Source organism: Oculina patagonica, chromosome 9 (assembly GCF_052425735.1).
Source record: "Oculina patagonica isolate OP01 chromosome 9, crgOcupat, whole genome shotgun sequence".
Taxonomy (NCBI): Eukaryota; Metazoa; Cnidaria; class Anthozoa; order Scleractinia; family Oculinidae; genus Oculina; species Oculina patagonica.
In genome coordinates this window covers 5,300,500-5,321,258 of record NC_135766.1, presented here as the reverse complement: position 1 = coordinate 5,321,258, position 20,759 = coordinate 5,300,500, and the positions used below count along the sequence as shown (strand labels likewise).

The 20,759-nt window shown below is 42.0% G+C and overlaps 1 protein-coding gene and 1 pseudogene across 1 annotated transcript; one reads left to right on the top strand and one right to left on the bottom strand.

Annotated features, from left to right (window-relative positions):
* Positions 1 to 6,540: 6,540 nt before the first annotated feature.
* LOC144665594 (solute carrier family 2, facilitated glucose transporter member 8-like) lies at positions 6,541 to 16,673 on the bottom strand. The gene is made up of 4 exons (XM_078526850.1): positions 16,297 to 16,673; positions 11,047 to 11,253; positions 9,912 to 10,215; positions 6,541 to 9,226 (listed from the first exon to the last, which is right to left on the bottom strand). The coding sequence occupies exons 1-4, from the start codon at positions 16,516 to 16,518 to the stop codon at positions 8,499 to 8,501; spliced, it is 1,461 nt and encodes a 486-aa protein (XP_078382976.1). The 5' UTR covers positions 16,519 to 16,673; the 3' UTR covers positions 6,541 to 8,498.
* A 1,938-nt stretch (positions 16,674 to 18,611) lies between these two features.
* LOC144666646 (solute carrier family 2, facilitated glucose transporter member 8 pseudogene) lies at positions 18,612 to 20,303 on the top strand (annotated as a pseudogene).
* The last annotated feature ends 456 nt before the right edge of the window (positions 20,304 to 20,759 follow it).

Below are 20,759 nucleotides of genomic sequence, written 5' to 3'. Positions count from 1 at the left end.
GCCCGCCAAGCGAGGAAGGTCACAGATACATACTGACGCTCGTGGATTATGCAACTCGATACCCAGAAGCTGTGCCGTTGAAGAACATTGATACAGAAACCGTTGCAGAAGCCCTAGTAGACATCTTCAGCCGCCTTGGAGTACCGGAAGAGATCCTTAGCGATCTGGGAACACAGTTTGTCTCTGAATGTATGAAGGAAGTAATGCGTCTCTTGAGCCTCAAGCAGCTGACGACAACTCCGTACCACCCCATGTGTAATGGTATGACCGAAAAGTTTAATGGATCACTGAAGTTAATGCTGAAAAGATTGTGCAGTGAGCAGCCAAAGCAATGGCATCGCTACATCAACCCGCTGCTGTTTGCCTACCGTGAAGTTCCCCAGGAGTCTACAGGATTTGCACCGTTTGAGCTATTGTATGGGAGAGCTGTCAGAGTACCCATGTACATTCTGAAGGAACTGTGGACGAAAGAAGTAGAAGAACCAGAAGTAAAGAACAGTTACCAGTATGTCTTCGAGCTGCGCGAGAAGCTAGAAGATACTCTCAACCTTGCCCACAGTGAGTTGCAGAAATCCCAGCAGAAAGGGAAGCACTACTATGACCGCAAAACGAAGGTCCGCAAGCTCCAGCCAGGGGACAAGGTACTTGTATTACTGCCAACTGACCACAACAAGTTGCTAATGCAGTGGAAAGGCCCTTTTGAAGTCAGCGCTGTTGTAGGCCTTAACGATTACAAGGTCAAAGTCAAGGGCAAAGAGAGAGTTTACCATGTCAACCTCCTCAAGAAGTATTTTGAGCGAGAGGAGCCAGCAGAAGTGTCAGCGGTGGCAATCGAGGCTGAGACTGAGGAGACAGAAGTTGAAGCCGACTTCCTGGAGATTGGAGGATATGTACCGAAGGAGTCTATCCATGACGTGACTACAGGACCCAATCTTAGAGATGACCAAAGAGATGAGTTTATGGACTTGGCACACCAGTTCTCAAGTCTATTCACCGAAGCGCCCGGTACCACGAACTTGGTTCAGCACCACGTCAAGCTTACGTCAGAGGAGCCAGTCAGATCTAAGCCGTATCCTGTTCCGTACAGCCGCAGAGAATCTCTTAAGGAGGATATTAACGATATGATTAAGATGGGCGTGGTCAGAGAATCTAATTCGCCGTATTCGTCACCCGTTGTTGTTGTGAAGAAAAAGGATGGAACGAACAGGGTATGTGTTGATTATAGAAAGTTAAACAAGCTAACTGTATTTGATCCTGAACCAATGCCAACTGCAGAGGAGCTTTTCCAGAAATTAAACGGTGACAAGTACTTTTCGAAGATTGACCTTAGCAAAGGATACTGGCAGATAACCACACCGGAGGAAGATATCCCGAAGACAGCCTTTGTAACGCCTGATGGGTTGTATGAGTTCTTGAAAATGCCATTTGGGATGGTTAATTCCGCAGCAACCCTTAAACGCGCCATGAAAAGATTACTGAAGGATCTGCCAAACGTCGAATTCTACTGGGACGATATCCTAGTCCACACCCGTACGTGGGAGGAGCATCTCGAAGCCCTTCGCGAGCTATTCAAGCGACTACTACAGTTCGGGATGACAGTCAGACCAAGCAAGTGCATTTTTGGCGTAGACAGTGTTGAGTTTCTTGGTCATCAGTTGCAGTGTGGTCCAGTGGGACTTCATGAGGATAATGTGGCTAAGATTAGAGACGCCCCAAGACCTAGCACCAAGAAGCAGATCCGTTCGTTCATGGGATTGGCCGGATACTACCGAGATTTCATCCCAAATTTCGCTGCAGTGGTAGCTCCCCTCTCGGACCTAACACGCAAGGGCCAGCCGAACAGAGTGGAGTGGGGTGAAGCCCAGGAGAGAGCCTATCAGTCAGTCAAGGCACACCTTACAAGCACGCCAATTCTGCATCTTCCTGATCCTAGCAAGACGTACTACTGGAGAACTGACGCATCAGATAATGGCATTGGCGCTGTTCTAATGCAAGAGCATGGAGGAAAGCTGTTTCCAGTTTGTTACGCTAGCAAGAAACTGTCCAATGCGGAGCGGAATTATTCTACTATCGAGAAGGAGTGTTTAGCCATTGTGTGGGGGATCAAGAGATTTCACCTATACTTGTATGGAGTACATTTTGTACTGCAGACAGATCACGAGCTTCTCAAGTACATGAACAGTGCTAAGTTCGTGAACAGTCGCCTTATGCGCTGGGCGATCTTTCTTCAGAGCTATAACCCGAAGGTTGAAGCTATCAAGGGATCAGACAATGTTGGAGCAGACTACCTGAGCCGAGTGGTTGAGTAAGAAGGACAAATCTAAGACACTGGACTACCCCCAATTCTGTAAAGTCAATTTTTCGTTATTATTGAGAAATGTTTGCCAATTTCTTTTCAAGAGGGGGTTATGTTACAAAAAATTGTGTTACTTCCGAAACTGAGCGTGACATTGTTCGTGACATTGTCCATGTGACGTATTTTCCCACGAGGATGTTTATTTTTAGACTTTCGCTTAGGCCACGCGAGAGAGACTTTCAGAGAAGAACTTGAGACGAGAAGTGTTTTGAGTTGATTGTCGAAGGGTGCGACATGTTAAGCTGGAATTGAGTAAAATTGTTGTGTTACCGAGAATCCTGCGTTCAGTCTGGTAAACGTTTACTTCACCAAACCGAATCCATTCGTAACAACCGGATATTTATCACGTGAGTTGAGGAAGACAGCGGGCGGAGTGAAACACGTACGTGTGGTGCGCAAAGCACGCTGGGTTTTGTGACGTCACTTCAATTCGAGATTCGGGCGATTTACTGAACCTCAGCTCAGTCGAGTCATTTGTAAAATTTGAAAAATAAATCCTCAACATGTTTTTAGACAAAACTGGTACCGGACAAGTAAAATAAACTGTCACTGAACTGCAAAAAAGTCCTATCTTTTGCAAATCCGCGCGGTTGTCGAGCAAAAGGTCTGGACCGAGTTTGCAAATGGGGAGTAAGGCTGGCGGTTGGGGCTGTGAAACACGATCGCCTATAAAAACGACTGCGTGAGAGGCTAATTAGTGGTTCACAGTAGGGCAAAATTTAATTTATTTAACTAGCAAGGTTGAAGTCTTCTTCAGGGCAAGACGGCCAGTACTGACCCTGAAAATGCGAAAAAGACTAGCTCTGCTCGTTGAAATATTGGCCAATAAATCTTCCCCTTCTGCCGTTGTACTAGCCTTGCAATCAATCTGGTTTTATTAACACTTTAGGTGGATTTCCACTGACGCGTAATTTTTTACGTGCGTAAAAAAAGTAGAGACAATGTATGAACGGCTTGCGTACACGTTTACGCAGGCCGTTCATACATTGTCTCTAATTTTTTTCACGCACGTAAAAATTTACGCGTCAGTGGAAATCCACCATTAGAGTGACGTCTGATACGAGCATGTCTTCAGCAAGAGATCCGGCAACAGACAAGCCAAGTAGTTTTATTCTTCGTTGCGTGGTCCCCTGCATTAAAATTGTTTTTCATTTTTTCATTAGAGGGTCCAGGGGAAGTCTATGGGCGGGGTACCTTGTGAGGCTTGCCTAAACTTCGTGGTCATACAGACTCACTCTCGTGAACTGTACTTTATATAGAGGTAAGGCTGTTCAGTTGCTTACTCGAATTCTACACTGAAAAGTTGTCCTTTTTTCGACTTGTTTGCTTGCTTGTTATCAAGCAAAAAAACGAGATATGTGGATAACCAATTTCCCTGTCTTACTGCATATTTGTTCACTCCCAAGGGACTGCTTTAATTTCTCAAGGGAATACTTTCCGCTGTGGGTGATCAAAGCGCGTGACTTGTAAACTGTCACTCAAATCTTACGTGACATAACCAATTAAGAATGTGAGGGGTTCAGCGCTCGAGGGCAACGAAGTTTTAAAAACGATTAAGAACGCAATTTGTACTGGTACAAGTCTTTAGGCGCTAATATTAATTTAACCTAAAAAGATTAACAACGCAAATTCGTACTGATACAGGTCTTTCACACACTAAAACGTTGCTAATAGTTAACAAAAGGGAACTCATTTCGTGACAATTGATTATTTTTGCTGAGTTGCACAATTTAGAATTGCAACATCATTCAAAGCAGGTGTGAAGTGATATTTACAAGTGTTTTTGTAGCCTGTTGTGAAATTACTTCCGGTGGAAGCAGTAAACGTTAAAAGTTTTTGCTTCTGTTCAGAAGTTAATGCATCGCCATTAGAAAAAAACAGCAACTGTTTTACTGGAAATGTAGTCGTTAAAAATGGCATGTGTAGCCGTAAGGTAAAGAATAACGCGAGGAAAAGCGGCTTTTGGTTAGATACAAACGAAAATTTACTTCTCAATGTGGGGTTAAGATTGCGTGACGAGACAAAAGGTGACTCTGTCGTGCGTAACCTTTATCGGGAACCCTGCATTAAGCCGAGTAGTAATCTTTCTAACTCGAAAGGAAACAACTATTTCGATTAAAAACAAACGTCAAAGTTTACCATTTTTAACCAAGCCAAAGTATATGACTCGCAAAGCACCCAGCCGTCGCGACTGACGAATACAGCATTTCCTCCGCGAAAATAAAAAAAAATGCTTGAACTGAAAGACGTTTGAATTCTTCCATGATATGTTCGAACAACAATGCCCAGAATAAACCTTCTACTCATACTAACTTCATGCAAAAAAGTCGATATCTCGAAGAGATCATGTAAGCTTGGTTGAAAAAGTAAGATTTCTAACCATTTATTGATGCGATTTTATTGCAACAGGAGTTTCTAAATCACTTCATTTCTCCTTAATTGCTGCTCACGTTTAATATAAACTAGCGCGATTTACAACGGTGAGGGTAAAAGACGGAATGAGTTTGCGGAATGGCATGTGGCATGAGTTGCGGAATAGCATAATTATGCGGAATGTAATTTACGCGGAATGATTCATTGATATAAATTATACTAAAAAGCGCGCCAAATTTTAAAAGAGAAGCCGCCTTGTTAAATACTGCTGGCTCAAACAATGAAGGACTGAGCAGTGTGGCCGAGGAAACTTCCATAGAACATCGTTGTAAAGATCATTTTACCGTTCAAATCACCGATTTACGCCGAACAGAAGCAGAGAAATTATTTTCGCTATTTGCCGTGACGCTTCCGAGGACTTGAATTATCGACTAGCTGGCGTTGGCGTTGGCTGAGTACAGTGTGAGTAGTTCTGTTAACATGAATGAAAACTCTCGTCTATTTGCCTCAAAATACAGAACAATATTCGTTCTAAAGCTACGTACCTCAAGGCAAGACACATAACTGTCAAGTTCAACCCATTTGAAGAGAAGTTTTTAAAAAGACAACGCATTTAAATAAATGAAAGCAAGTGACGTGTTGTTAGTCGCCCGCGAAATTATGTGTGACCGCCCTCTCACTGCCTTGTTCCAGGAATCGTTTCTTTCTAAATCAAAACTTGCTAGGGGTGGGAAAAGCTAGTGGTTTCATTGAAGACAACTACTTTTGGTATATTTCTAGCTTTTTATTACAGCGATGTAAAGATCGTGACACGGCCTCTCCGCTGGTGTGACACTATTTACACCGCAGTGGATTTAATCGATGTGCGTCTCGTGATCTTTGCGGTAAAATAAAATGTATGTTTAGCGAATGATTTTATTTTCCTAAGAGAAAGCCAAGTATTCACAACAAGTAGGCAGTGATAATTACTAGCCGGATTCCTTATCTGCCTTATCGGTAAATCTGCAATGCGAGCTAGATTTGAAATACGATAGCTTGTTTTTACCGTGCAGTGACTACAGTCACTATATGAAAGTTTCGCTCTACTCGATCGGCGGTCGGTTGCCGCCTTTTTAAGTTAATGTTCAAGTTTTCCACTGAGTTTATATAGTCTTCATAATGGGAGGCGAAAAGCTAGTCTCCTTTGCAGCCCGGCACTCGAGCCGAACCGGGAGCGTTGTGTCATTTCAGCCCGAGCGGCTGCGAAGCAGACTAACGAAAAGCAGGGCTAGTATTAGTATTATGCCGTAGTGTTCGTAATCTCTCTGCTTTGTACCCTGTACTTACTGAGGCTGAGATGACATCCGCCAAAACTGGACTTTCTGTCTCGATGTTTTGTTTAACTTATACCAATATTAAACCGCTACATGAATATTAATACAAAGATGTATCCGAGGCATTTTTCGGTTCGCGATAAAGATCTACGGTCGGATGCTTTTCCATCGCTGTTTTTATCTTTTGACTAAAAGCGATAAACCGTCCACAGAATGGGAAATCCTTAGCATTGGGGAAACACTGGCCGCCAAAATATTTTTGTAAAATCCGTGAAGAACAGCATACGACTCTATGCAATCTTCAATCGATTGTCATCATTAAGCCCGCAGTATTTAATAAAGCGGCTGCTCTTTAAAAATTGGCGCGCTCTTCAGTAAAATTTATGTCAATGAGTCATTCCGCGTAAATTACATTCCGCATAATTATGCCATTCCGCAAGTCATGCCACATGCCATTCCGCAAACTCATTCCGCCTGTTACCCTCACCGGATTTACAAGGTTTTTTCTCACTGAGAAAAGTTGCAGCTCAAACCGTAAAAGATAACGATGACGTCACATTTGCTGACTACCCCTAATTATAGGAAATTAACGCTTGTGTAACTATTTGAAATTAACGCGACTTAAATTAACGCGGATTCAAGGAAAAATTACTTCCCAATAACGGAAGTTAAAGCGAAAGAGGGGGTATCATTTCAAAATAAAGGAAATTAACGCGACGAACACAAAGGAAAAAAGAACTTGTTTGAGACAACAGGAACGGGTTTACTTTAACACAAAGGAATCTGACCACCTCGAGCGTTCTTCGCAGTTTTAGTGATCCGGCAGATTTCACCCTGATGAAATAATGCCTTTTCCTAAGAGAAAAGACGTCTAGACTGTATCACCCCTCGACTGTATCGAGAAATTGTGGCCAAAATAATGGAAATTAAGGTCATGGAAATTAACGCTCCACTTAATTAACGGCGCGAAATTAACGTTAACAAAAATAAACGTAACTTAAATTAACGCAAATTTTTGAAATTCGTGTTAATTTCATGAAGCGTTTATTTCCTATAATAAGGTAGTCTGTGATTTTTTTTTATGCTTAATAAGCTAAAGTTTGCGAAAATTTAGATAAAGGAACTGTGTCATAAATTTTACCAGATTTTTGAACAGCCAAAACTTATATTTGTGTCGCAGGAAACCTAAAATTTATAGTCATTATTGTTAAAAAATGCTATATTATCATATATCAGAGCATCTTTAGCTGCAGATGGATCGGATGGAAACGGATTGCAACTTGAAAAAGTTAGGGTCATTTTAATAGGCTAACGTTTTCAAATTGTTTCCGCGCGGCATCAAAAAATCGACATTTATAGCCGTAGATTGATTTCTATCCGAAATTAAGGTTGTATTCACCTTTTGATTGTCAAAGAAAATGTTTTTTATTGGTTTACTTGCCTACCACTAATTTCAGAACAGTTAAGACCGAAATCTGCGAAATCCCCGTGACATAGCTCTTTTAAAAGATCATCGGATCGTCCTCGGAAGTCTTTGGCAAGCTTCGGAAATCTTCCCAAAACTTCGGAAATGTTCGTATACAATTCGGGACACATTTGGAAGACTCGGAAATCTACAGCCTTTTTTAATTGCATTGGTTACGAGTTTGATGTTAATCTTACAATTTAGTTAACCAAGACAGTATTTTATTTCGGTAAAACATTTCAAAAGACCTTATTGCTTGTATATGCTTTGAAGACTGGATTTCACTAGCGACGGAGTCGGAGTAATAAGCGGAATCGTACGAGCGCTTACGATCTCGAGAACACCAAACATCGGAGTCGTAAGCGGAGTCATAAGCTCGATGGAATCGGAGTCGGAAGCGGTGATCAGAACGTTCCCATTTTCTTCCGATTCCGCTTATGACTCCGTTGATTATGATCCAGTGCAAAACTAGATTGATGGAGTCCCAAAACGGAAGAACAAACCGATCACATTGCTAGTTCTCAGTGGTGCCCTCCGAGTGCTCCTTTTCTGCTTGCGACTCCGTCAATCTAGTTTTACCTGTTTTATTGATTGGGGAAAATATTTAGCAATAACAGCAAAAAATATTTACAAGTTAAACTGAACTATATTATAAACTTACAATATTCCAGCGTAAAATAAGTAGCTTAGCTCAAATTATCAGTTGTACCGCTAGATGAAGTACCTCTAATTCTTTTAGAGTGTGTCAAAGGACCGTAAAACAAAACATTGCAGCGGCATCAACGTAAAAAGTTTTTAACTAAAAGTAGAATTTTCAAATGTTCCTTTCTTTCTTAAACACGTTAATAATCATTATCTACAAGTATATTAATTTTTGTCTTATCTTTTCGTTTTCTGTAATGGTTTTGCTTACAGCAAGTTGTCATGCAATTTTCTAAGAGGAGAATAGGCATGCGTTTGTACACACACCATGTTGCTATAATTGCGACTCCTACACATCGGTTTCTCTCACTGGCAGTGGCTGAAACTTTTTCTTTCCTCTGCTCTCAAAATAAATTTGAATCTCTTCGAGTGATTTTCCTTTGGTTTCCGGCACGTAAAAGTAGACAAACACAACAGCGAGAAACGCAAGACTTCCATAGAACCAGAACGTTCCCGCCTCCGTGAATTCATCGATAAGCAAACTAAAAGTCTTCGTAATGACAAATGAGCAAAACCAATTGAAAAGGGTAGCGATACCACTCGCTATACCCCTGGCTTTGACAGGGAAAATCTCGCTCATGATCAGCCACGTGCAGGGACCCCAGGCCATGGCAAACCCAACAATGTACACAGCGACACTTGTAACGGCCACCCATGAGATGTCAAGGGCGTGGCCGCTTTTTGGCGCGGCGTTGATAGTGATGTAGAAGTAGCCACCCATGCTGAAACAGCTGAGACACATTCCGATTCCGCCCACGATCAATAGAAATCGTCTGCCTCCGCGATCAATCATGAGAACCGACACTGCAGCGGCGAAGAGTTGGATTACACCGATCAGGATTGACACCATGGTACTGTTGTCTTGGAAACCAGCCTTTTGGAAGATCGTGGCGCAGTAAAACATGACAGCATTGATGCCTGTCGTCTGTTGAAAGAAGTGAATGGTCATGCTGATTGCGAACGGTCGTAGAAGACTGGGCTTGGCGAATTCCCTGAATGACATCTTTTCTTTAATATCTAATAGAAAAGGAAAGATGAATGATTGCTTGTTAGTATGAATCTCAGCAAGGTGTAAAGCGGTTCTGTTTTAAATAGGGGTGATGGAACACTGCGAGGATGCACAGAGTATTAACGAAAACGCTGCGACTTTGATTTACAATGAGGAAACATTACACTAACAATACTAGTCCTAACAAACGTCAACGAGTAATGTTTAAACCACTTTCAAATCTCTTCGATTTTTCCCGTCCCTATTTCGAGCAAGAGTTTTTAAGGTTATTGCTTCGTCTGCTTAGTATTGTATTGCGCATCCTTACTGCGCAGATTTTTAAGCCATCCTTTCCCCAGGGCCACGCGTATTTTTGGCGTAATTAGCGCACGCATATAAACAAAATGGCGGCTTTTTTTCTGTCCGGCTTGGCTTGCAAGAGAGATAAATTAAACAACTGATATTCATCTGACTTCTACTAAACTGTAAACTTCTAACTATAAGCCGGGTGGTTTCTCGGAGGTCTCCTCGCCTTCGCATAATTATAACTGTTATTATTACTGCTAAATCAGTTCGGATTAAAACGCGCTCACTGCCTTCAAGAAAATAAACAGTTACGCTTGCGCTAAAAAGATTGCCTTTGAAACGAAGCGGGCACTGGTTGTTCAACCCGAAAGGTTTTGTTATTTTCTGTACAGAAGTGGTTATACTTACTAAGACTCTCCTTGATTTCAACCATTTCCGTCTCAATCTTAACATCCGGTCCTCGAAGCCAACGTAACGTTCGCTTGGCGCGCTCTTCCTTGCCATGAGCCAGCAACCAGCGAGCGGTCTCCGGCATAAAAAACATTAATATGACCATGCAGGCTGGAGGTCCAATTCCTGCTATGGCAGACCAACGCCAATTGAGGGCGTGACCGATGATGTACGACACTAGAATGCCGGTAACGATCCCAATTTGGTTGAATGCGCCGAATGCGCCACGAAGACGACTCGGAGCTGTCTCTGAGATGTAAACCTACGAAGGAAATTGCAAAGCCTAAGTTACGTTGCAAAATGGTTTCTGTTTACCCTGTTCAAGTCGCGAGGCCAGTGTCTTCTCTTGTTTGACAACGAAATTTCAGTCTTGGTTTCGCACGGTAAATGAAACAAGAGAGGTAGTAGGCTGTCATGATCCAAGGTAGAAAACTACAGACTGCTCGTAATCTGACTAATATTACCATGGTTAGCCTGCGAACAGGCTTTCCGGAGATTTCCGAAGAGCGCTTGCCCCGCCGGCCGAGCGCTCTCCAGAAAGCCTGTTCGCAGGCTATACCATGGTTTTCTGCTTGCGCTAAGCCTAGATTTTTCCTTGATTTAGATGTCAAAACAGTCCCATATTAACATGTGCTCGTACGCAGAAACAGAAAAAAACGGTCGGAATCGGCGAGGGATAGAGAGGTTGAATGCGCGGCAAGGGATTTAAGTAGAAACGTTCGCGCCCTCCTACCTTGCGCTTCACTTGCTATTGTTGATGCTTCGCGCCTCCCACTAGATTTTTCACTGCCCTGTATTTTTTCGTGTTATTTTTTTCGGTCGACGAAAGCGCAAAAAAACGCGAGATCTGAGTGCTCGGGGTTGGTGGGGATCTTCTCCTTCCCATATCCTTTGCAAAAAAGGTTCTTCTTTGCGTTAAAAAAATGAGTTTGTGAACAGTAAAGCCTCCCCCTTGCTTCCTGCTCTGATTGCGTTTACTCGCCAACACCTCTGTAGCATAACAACAACTGCACTCACCACACTAAGCGCTCTCTTCCCCTCACGCCCGTGGTATCCCCAACACAGGAGAGAAGCCCTATAGATATTTACTTACTGGTACAATAAGCGACGCCATCCCTACTCCAAGACCAGAGAAGAACCTTCCGGCGTGAAGCAAGCCTTCCACTGTGCCAAAGCCGATCATAAGCCAGCCAGCAGAAAAAGGTAGAGCCGTGAGCATGAGCGCGATCTTACGACCGAAGAAATCGATCATCCATCCACCAAGAGGACCTCCTATCATGGCGCCGATATTGAGAAGAGACTGGTGAGAGAAGCAATAGAATCAGTATGAGCCCTGGCCAAGGCAGAATTAAACCCAGATTTCTTGAGTCTGGAGTAGCTGGTAAGTTATTGGGAGTTTAAGCACAGTCGGTTTTGAGCCACGGGCGGCAACCCGAAGTCAAAGTTTCTCTTCTTTGGTGTGCATTATCGAAATTTTGCCCGTAACATCAAGTTACAAATGCTTAAACAAAGGCTTGCTAACTCATTCAGGGAGGTGAGAACACGTCAAAAACAAAAAAAGTAGCCGTCCAGTTGCCGTCCGTGGTTTAGAAACGTCTGTGCTTGAGCTAAAGGAACTGCCTTACAGTTGACACATCTCATTCTATAATCTGCCTCAATATCTTTCTCAGTCGCAACCACTCTTTTTGAGTTCTGCTGCTATTTCGCCATTTGGCATAATGTCAAGCAGAACATACTGTATTGCTATCGAAGGAGAGAATGGAATGTGTGTAACAATAGAAAGTGTATAACAATAGAAAGTGTGTAACAATAGATTTTTTTATATAGACTAAGTAAAAAGGAATATATAATTTCTCGGTTTCTGATACAAAAAAGTGTGTGTAAATAGAAAGTTTGTAACAATAGAGTGTGTAACATTGGGGAGTCCAGGCTCCTGCTAAGAGCTCGAGCTAGATTTGCATGTGTGTGTATGAGGGCTTTTAGCTGCTTTCATTGTTGTGGCTCGTGTCGTACGCAGCGGTTGCTAACGATGAACCTGCGATCAGGTATTCCAAAAAAATACACGTTTGCCATTTATACGCGCTGAAACAGACCTTATTGTGGTTTGTGACGTGCAGCAGTAGCTGGCATGTTGCTTTGCATGTTTGCATGCACGAAGGTTACGACTTTTTTAAAAAGGTTTAAAATGTCATAATAACGTGCGTGACGAATTATCTGGTGTTAGCTGAAAACCCAGACGACGTTCGAATAGTATCCCATGGTGCAATTCTCCGCGCACTTCACGCAATATCGAAGTTATGGCGGATTCCACCGTAAAATAACGCCGCTTTCTCTACGGCACATTTCGTATTTTTTTCATGTCAAAAGCAAGAAAATTGTCTTATTTTGTTGTTTGTCATACTTTCATTGATTTGCAATTGTCCTATGACCGTGGTTTGTTAAAAAACGTCCTTTATTTTGATTATTTTGATTAGCTCTCCTTCACAAAGTGTTCACTGACCCGCGACGAGGTCATAAATATTCACGATTCTTCGGATTATAACCAGGTTTCTACTAAATATGGGTCTCACGCTAGCATAATGAAGGCCGTATTATTCTACTTGCAAAGAAGTACCCAGAAGTACCCACATCTTAATGACTTTTTCAGCGATCAAAGATGACTGAAATTTCGATCGAAAACCAGCGCCGCTTGTTGCGAAGCGTGTGTGATGTCTGTTTCAGGCAACAATCGCTGGGCTCTATCGTGAGCTTTGTCATCATTGCCATATATATTTACATTCAAAATGACTAATTTCGAAAGTAATTTTATAACTGTACTCTTCAAATAAGTGAAATGCTTACAACTGGTGAAAAATAACCGTAATAATAAGCTCAAATATGTATTCACAGATTATGTAAACAACGCCGAACGAGCCCGCCGACTGCGAAGCGTACAGACTAGAGATCGATATAGATGTAAGAAGAAATGTAAGAAAACCGATTCGGATCAGCACAGGACTTCTTTATTAACACTCCAGCAACAAATAGCTCATCTATAGCCAAATTTTTGACTGTCACAGGAACCAGAGCTCTTCGACGTTCGTCCAATTGTTCGAGAACACTAACATGTATTTCTCTGTATACTAGCACAGGTAAATCCCTTCAATGTGACACTGAAATTCTCCTTTGAAACGCAGTGAACGTAGAATAAGTCGTTTTCCTCGAAAGCAGCAGCTTTTGAATCAAAACTAGTCCGGAAACACGCCATGGCGAACGCTTCTTCTCGCTTCGCGAGAGCTGAACAATACTGATTAGGTCATGTACGCAGTGATAATATAAGATGAAACGAAATGCATCATGGGATACTATTCGAACGTCGTCTGCTGAAAACCCGAAGACAGCAGAGATTTGAGTTCTTCGCGATGTTTGCACCTGTGGTATCTGTGTAATTAAACCATTCATAGAAAAGTCCTCAATTTGTAGACCGTTTTTGTACCTTAGAATTCCTTAGTGGAAACTAGCTCTGTCGCCCCTGACAACAGCAGAGATTTAAGATCTTTTAACGGTAAAACTTGGGCCTGAAACTTACCTCGTTGCATACTCAACTGATAAGCGCAGTATCATGTCATCGTTGCCGTTTTTGTACCTTAGAATTTCTTCTGTTTGAAATTTCAGTCGTGAACAAAACAGGTTTTTCGCGTTTTAAGTAAAATAGTCGCGTAGATCTTAAGTCAAAAAGCTTATTTATAAATAACAAAAGAAAATCTGCTCTAGTCCATGTCTGTTGTGGTTTGTTCGATGTGATAAGAACCTCACATGCACGGCTTTACGAGTACCTAGAGATGTAAACCATAAACCGCAGACGGAAAACTATTCCTTATAACGCAAACATTTCGGACATGCTTTAGAAGATAGTCCTTGCTTGATTAGTATTTAAATAGCCCAATTTCGATATTTTAAAATTCAGCCTAAAACAATAGACATCACAAGGAGGCTCCGGGGAATAAACCCCACAAACTCTATAGTTTAGTCCCCGGAGCCTCGTCCTGAGGTCTATTGTTTTAGGCTGAATTTTAATATATCGAAATTGGGCTATTGCGTCGTAAATGCAGTTTCACGTTTGATCTCGCCAGTGACTCAAGAATTTAAAAGAAATTAAAACTGAATCGCAAATTGCCTCTCATTAAATGATACACATCATATCACAGTAAAAAATATCTCTTTCCTGCTCTTTCGTACTCAGTGCAACGACAATCATCGCTCAGACGTTAATCCAGTTTAACTGGATTAGAAGGGTTATCCCAGGAAGGCTTTTCAATGAGCGGCCCATGCCGAGATTGTTTTACTTCCGCAAAAGGGCCACTAAGAGCTTGTACAAACATTTTATAAACTGAGAAGGTTTATATCACGATTTGTATAGATACGATTTCCACCAATACGAGTGCGATTAGAGTTGGAGCTCGTGAAAGAAAAAGGTCATTAGTTTCTAAAGTAAACTGCGTCGGCGGGCAAGTAGTGCAAGTAAAAAAGAGTAAATAAACCGCCGTAGCGGAGTTTGGGAAGCTGAATTTTAAGAGCAAAAGTGCTCCGACGATGGTGAATTTTCAATACAGTCCATCGACTTAAAATGGAGCTCCGGGGACCTCTCGGGACTTTGTTCGCTCGCTCGGCCGCTTCGCTCGCTCAATCCTCTTGAGGTCGATTTGTTAAATTCTACAACGAAGTGCTAATCAGGCTCGAAACGTCATCTTTTTAATCTACCTTAATAAACTTTCAGGTGATAATCAACTAAAAGAAAAACAAGGCCTACAATACATCCAAAAAAAACTACATGAACCTTAAAAATCAAATTGACTAACACGAAGATAGGACGTTTATTCAAAGTGAATTGTTTTATCGACTGGAATAGACAGGACCAGACAGGGGTCAAGATGAATCTTGCACGATATCACGCGAACCTTTTAAACGTCTGAGAGATAAGACAAAACGTTGTATGCAATGATGGAAGATCGTGATAACACGATTACATTATAATTTGTATAATTTGTATATCGATCGATGCAAGATACAGTTAACTCTCGTTATAGCGGACACGCTCGGGACTTCGTTTAGTGTCCGTAATAGCGAGAGTCCGTAATAGCGGGGTGCGAGGAAAAAAATGGCGTTAACATAGGTTAAATAGTATGGGCTATGACGAGCTTATCAACAGTCGTGAAAAGACTCAGTAGCCGTTAGGTATGGAGAATGACAATGGTCGAGGGTTTGAGGGTTTGATCTCTCCAAAGGAGTCGTCTGGAAAAAAAGGGCACAAGCTGAAGTGAAAAAGCAAAGTCTGGTGTACAGCTACTGAAGCAATTGATGCAAAAATAATTATTGCAGAAGACTTCTGAAGTGTGTTTCGACAAATAGTATTCAACACACTGCAATTTTCCGTGATAACGTTATGTGAGAAGTTCATGGTGTCCGCTTTATCGAGAGTCAAAACAATAAAATTGTTCTTTTGGTACCACGAAAGTGTCCGTAATTCCGTAATAGCGAGAGTCCGTAATAGCGGGAGTCATTTCCAGTCAAACCTCTATAACTTTCGCCGGGGATCTGAATTTTGTCCGTAATATCGAGCGTCCGTAATAGTGGGGTGTATTAGCTTTGATAGAACGGTGTCATGCTTGTCAAAAGCGATTATGTTTTTTTATGTCAGGACACAGGGCGCCCACACAAGGTGTTTGGCCTATCAGATATTTTATTTTTTTTTTTTTATGTTCTCCTGCTTGGCATTATTATAACATTCTTCGCGGCCTTGTGACCAAAATAACGCGATGCTAGAAGACCAGACGAGCTAAGGAAGAAATAAAATGATTGTTCAAACGACCAAATTCCCGGTAAATACCGCGAGTAATGATGCATATTTGAATGGAAAAACATATTTGAAATTGAATTTTAACTCGACTTTTCTAACCCCTTTGATTACATACAACGAAGGAAAGCTTCGTTTCTAGATAATTTTCCACGGAGACTTAGTTGCGCGTTTTCTTCCACGTCGGTTCCACTAAAATATCCGACTATTTGGAGGGCGTTAATATATTCGTTGCGCCTCCTGTAACCCGGTATTCACAAGAATTTATAAAATTGAGATAGTCAGGGAGAGAAAGAAGACGGGGAGCTCCGGGGGGGAGCTATATCTCACAAGAGAACATTTCCGAGTGCGTGCTTACAAAAGAAACATTTCAATGTTTGGTGTGTACATTTAATGCACGACTAGCGACTTAGACAGCAAGAAAAGGCTTCAAGGCAAGAAGCGGTCAGAAGCCAGGCCTCATTCCGCGCCTAAAGAACCGATAAACGTAATAATAGTAAAACACCTTACCCCAAACCAAGTGATGCCATCTTTATCAAGATACAGATCCGTGGCATTAACATTTTCTAGCTGTGTCACCGCCGCTGAAGAATAACCCATGCCATATCCAAAACTGAAAGGACCAAACGCCGCCACAAAAGACGCGATCAGAACGGTCCAAAGACGCTCGTGGCTCTTCTTCTTTACTGGCTGATCGCCCATATGGTAATCGTAGTAAATATCGTCCTTCATAGTGCTCACAATATCGCGTACAGGGATGTATTTGCAAAAAATCTGTAAACATTACAAGAAAAACGTATTTTTGGAGTGGTTCATAGAGCTAGTGATGATTTTTCCAAGAGTCCGGTTTCTGCCAGTCGCTTCACGTGATACTGTCATGTTGACCTGTCGTGACCTCAGTGTAACAGTAACAGTAACAGGAAATGTGATCATGATCATGTGACGGTGCGTGTGCTTGTCCACACGTGAAAACGGGTGACTACAAAACGAAGACCGAAGACCGAAGACCGAAGACCCAAAAACGAAGACCTAATTAATTTAAGGCCTTTCAAAGTTCAGACAGTTAAAACTTAGATAAAGCAAAAACAGCGGGGTCTTCGTTTTGTAGAATAGGCCGGGTGAAACTACAAAACGAAGACCCTCGCACAAACGTTTTTTCAGACGCCAAAAGACTCGAAACCGACGGGGTCTTCGTTTTGTAGAATAGGCCGGGTGAAACTACAAAACGAAGACCCTCGCTCAAATGCTTTTTCAGACGCCAAAAGACGCAAAACCGACGGGGTCTTCGTTTTGTAGAATAGGCCGGGTGAAACTACAAAACGAAGACCCTCGCTCAAAAGCTTTTTCCAGACGCCAAAAGAAGCGAACACCAGTATTTACCCAAAGTTGTGTGACGGAAGTGACATGAAACAACAGACGTGTCAATAACATCGAGGCTCAGAAAACATTAGCGTGTTCTGAGAGAAATATACGGAATATTGGCACCGGCTGTTTTAGAAAGTGTTTAAGGAAAATCGTCCGCCATTCTGTTTGTTTATTCCGCTAGTTTGTCGTTTCTATTTCTCTTGTTTAGGAACGGTTTGTTCCAATTGCCGAGATATCCAAAAGTTGATAACGAGACTGAGGTGTATTAATCTGGCCGAAATAGTCGATCAGTCAAAATAGAAAGGCATCCCAAGGTGATTGCATTACTAATTATAGAATCGATGACCAGATGTCACGCAACGAGAGCCAGGAAGAAAGCAAACTTCCTGCCAGCCCTTGGCCCTTTTGTTGTATCGAGCATGCTTTCTTGCAATCTTTAGATATGTCGAAGGCCATAAAATAAATGCAAATGCTGGGCTTGCACGGTTTGATATCGGCGCAAAGAGCGAGGGTCTTCGTTTTGTAGTTTCACCCGGCCTATTCTACAAAACGAAGACCCCGTCGGTTTCGCGTCTTTTGGCGTCTGAAAAAGCGTTTTGAGCGGGGGTCTTCGTTTTGTAGTTTCACCCGGCCTATTCTACAAAACGAAGACCCCGTCGGTTTCGCGTCTTTTGGCGTCTGAAAAAGCGTTTTGAGCGGGGGTCTTCGTTTTGTAGTTTCACCCGGCCTATTCTACAAAACGAAGACCCCGTCGGTTTCGCGTCTTTTGGCGTCTGAAAAAGCGTTTTGAGCGGGGGTCTTCGTTTTGTAGTTTCACCCGGCCTATTCTACAAAACGAAGACCCCATCGGTTTCGCGTCTTTTGGCGTCTGAAAAAGCGTTTTGAGCGGGGGTCTTCGTTTTGTAGTTTCACCCGGCCTATTCTACAAAACAAAGACCCCGCTGTTTTTGCGTGTGATAGCGTCGGAAAAAGAACTTTATCCAAGTTTTAACTGTCTGAACTTTGAAAGGCCTTAAATTAATTAAGTCTTCGTTTTTGGGTCTTCGGTCTTCGGTCTTCGGTCTTCGTTTTGTAGACACCCCTTATAGTTAGAAGTTTACAGTTTTGCACAACATAAAAAAGCCGCCATTTTGTTTATATGCGTGCGCTAATTACGCGTAAAAAACTGCGTAGTAAGGATGCGCAATGCAATTTCCTTAAAAACTCTTGCTCGAAATAGGGAGGGGAAAGATCGAAGAGAGTTGAAAGTGGTTGCAACCATTACTCGTTGACGTTTGTTAATGTAATGTTTCCTCAATGTAAAGCAAGGTCGCGGAGGTTTTGTGAATACTCTATGCTTCCTCTTGTTCCATTCCCTTTTTTATAATAGAACCACTTCAGTTACACCTTGCTAAGATTTATGCTAACAAGCAATAATTCATCTTTCCTTATGTCATTTAGGGAATTCTCCAAGCCCAGTCTTCTACGACCGTTCGCAATCAGCATGACCATTCACTTCTTTCAACAGACGACAGGCATCAATGCTGTCATGTTTTACTGCGCCACGATCTTCCAAAAGGCTGGTTTCCAAGACAACAGTACCATGGTGTCAATCCTGATCGGTGTAATTCAACTCTTCGCCGCTGCAGTGTCGGTCCTCATGATTGATCGCGGCGGAAGGCGATTTCAATTGATCGTGGGTGGAATCGGAATGTGTCTCAGCTGTTTCAGCATGGGTGGCTACTTCTACATCACAATCAACGCCGCGCCAAAAAGCGGCCACGCCCTTGACATCTCATGGGTGGCCGTCACAAGTGTCGATGTGTACATTGTGGGGATTGCCATGGCCTGGGGTCCCTGCACGTGGCTGATCATGAGCGAGATTTTCCCTGTCAAAGCCAGGGGTATAGCGAGTGGTATCGCTACTCTATTCAATTGGTTTTGCTCATTTGTCATTACGAAGACTTTTAGTTTGCTTATCGATGAATTCACGGAGGCGAGAACGTTCTGGTTCTATGGAAGTCTAGTGTTTCTCGCTGTCGTGTTTGTCTACGTTTATGTGCCGGAAACTAAAGGAAAATCACTCGAAGAAATTCAAATTTATTTTGAGAGCAGAGGAAAGAAAAAGTTCCATCCGCTGCCAGTAAGAGAAACAGACGTGTAAAATCACAACAATAACAACATGGTGTTAAACGCATGTCTCTTCTCTTCTTAGAAAAATGCATAAAAACTCGCTGTAAGCAAAACCATTGCAGAAAACGAAAAGATAAGACACAAACTAATATACTTGTAGGTAATGGTTATTATGGAACATTTGAAAATACTATGATACTTTTAGTTAAAACTTCTCATGATAATGCCGGTGCCATGTTCTGTTTTACGGTCCTTTGACTTAACAGAATTAGAGGTACTTCTTCTAGTGGTACAAATGAGCTAAGCTACTTATTTTACGCTGGAATATTGAAAGTTTATAATATAGTTTTGACCTGTTAATATGTTTTTTGCTATTACTGCTAAATATTTTCCCCAATCAATAAAACTGGTAAAACTAGATTGACGGAGTCGCAAGCAGAAAAGGAGCACTTTGAGGGCATCAGAACTAGCAATGTGATTGGTTTGTTCTTCCGCTTCTGCTTGCGACTCCTTCGATCTAGTTTTCACTGAATCATAATCAACGGAGTCATAAGCCGAATCGGAAGAAAAATTTAATGGAAACGTTCTGATCACCGCTTCCGACTCCGATTTTTGGTTTTCGCTAGATCGTAAGCGCTCTTGCGATTTTGAGCGGAGCGGGACGGCTGTACACAGGCTATGCATTTACAAGCTATAAGGACTTTTGAAGTGTTTTACCGAATTAAAATACTGTCTTGGTTGACTAGATTGTAAAACATTTGTAAAGGATTAACATCAAACTCGTAACCGATGCAGTTAAAAAGGCTGTAGATTCGCGAGTCTTCCCGAATTATGCGAACATTACTGAAGTTTTGGGAAAATTTCCGAAGCTTGTCAAAGACTTCCGAAGACGATGCGATGATTTTTCAACTAAAAATCGACAAACGTTAGCTCATTAGCATAAAAACATCACAGACTAGTCAGCAAATGTGACGTCATAAGCTGCAGCTTTTCTCAATGAGAAAAAACCTTGTAAATCGCGCTAGTTTATATTAAACGTAAGCTGCAATTGATCATGAATGGAGAATTGAAGTGATTTAGCAACTCCTGTTGCAATAAAATCGCATCAATAAATAGTTAGAAATCTTACTTTTCAATTTAGCATATTTTAACTCAATACCAAATGACCGAAAACCGGCAACTTCTCAGTGTAGAAATCCAAGCAACTTTGTGGATTTTTTTAGTAACAATTGTGGGCAGCCTTACCTCTATATAAAGTACAGTTCACGGACAGAGAGGCAATATGACCACGACGTTCAGGCAAGCCTCACAAGGGACCCCGCCACTAGACTTCCCCTGGACCCTTCAATGAAAAAAAAATTGGATGCAGGGGACCACGCAACAAAGAATAAAACTACTTGGCTTGTCTGTTGCCGGATCTCTTGTTTAAGAACTACTCGTACCAGACGTCACTCTAAGTGTTAAAAGAACAGATTGATTGCAAGACTAATACAACA

Excerpts from the sequence above, each read along its gene's own strand:
- LOC144665594 (XM_078526850.1), bottom strand. The coding sequence starts at position 16,518 with ATGAAGGACGATATTTACTACGATTACCATATGGGCGATCAGCCAGTA. Across the intron at positions 10,216-11,046 it reads TGGCGTCGCTTATTGTACCA|GTTTACATCTCAGAGACAGC; the intron begins GTAAGTAAATAT and ends TTTCCTTCGTAG. Across the intron at positions 9,227-9,911 it reads TGAAATCAAGGAGAGTCTTA|ATATTAAAGAAAAGATGTCA; the intron begins GTAAGTATAACC and ends CTTTTCTATTAG.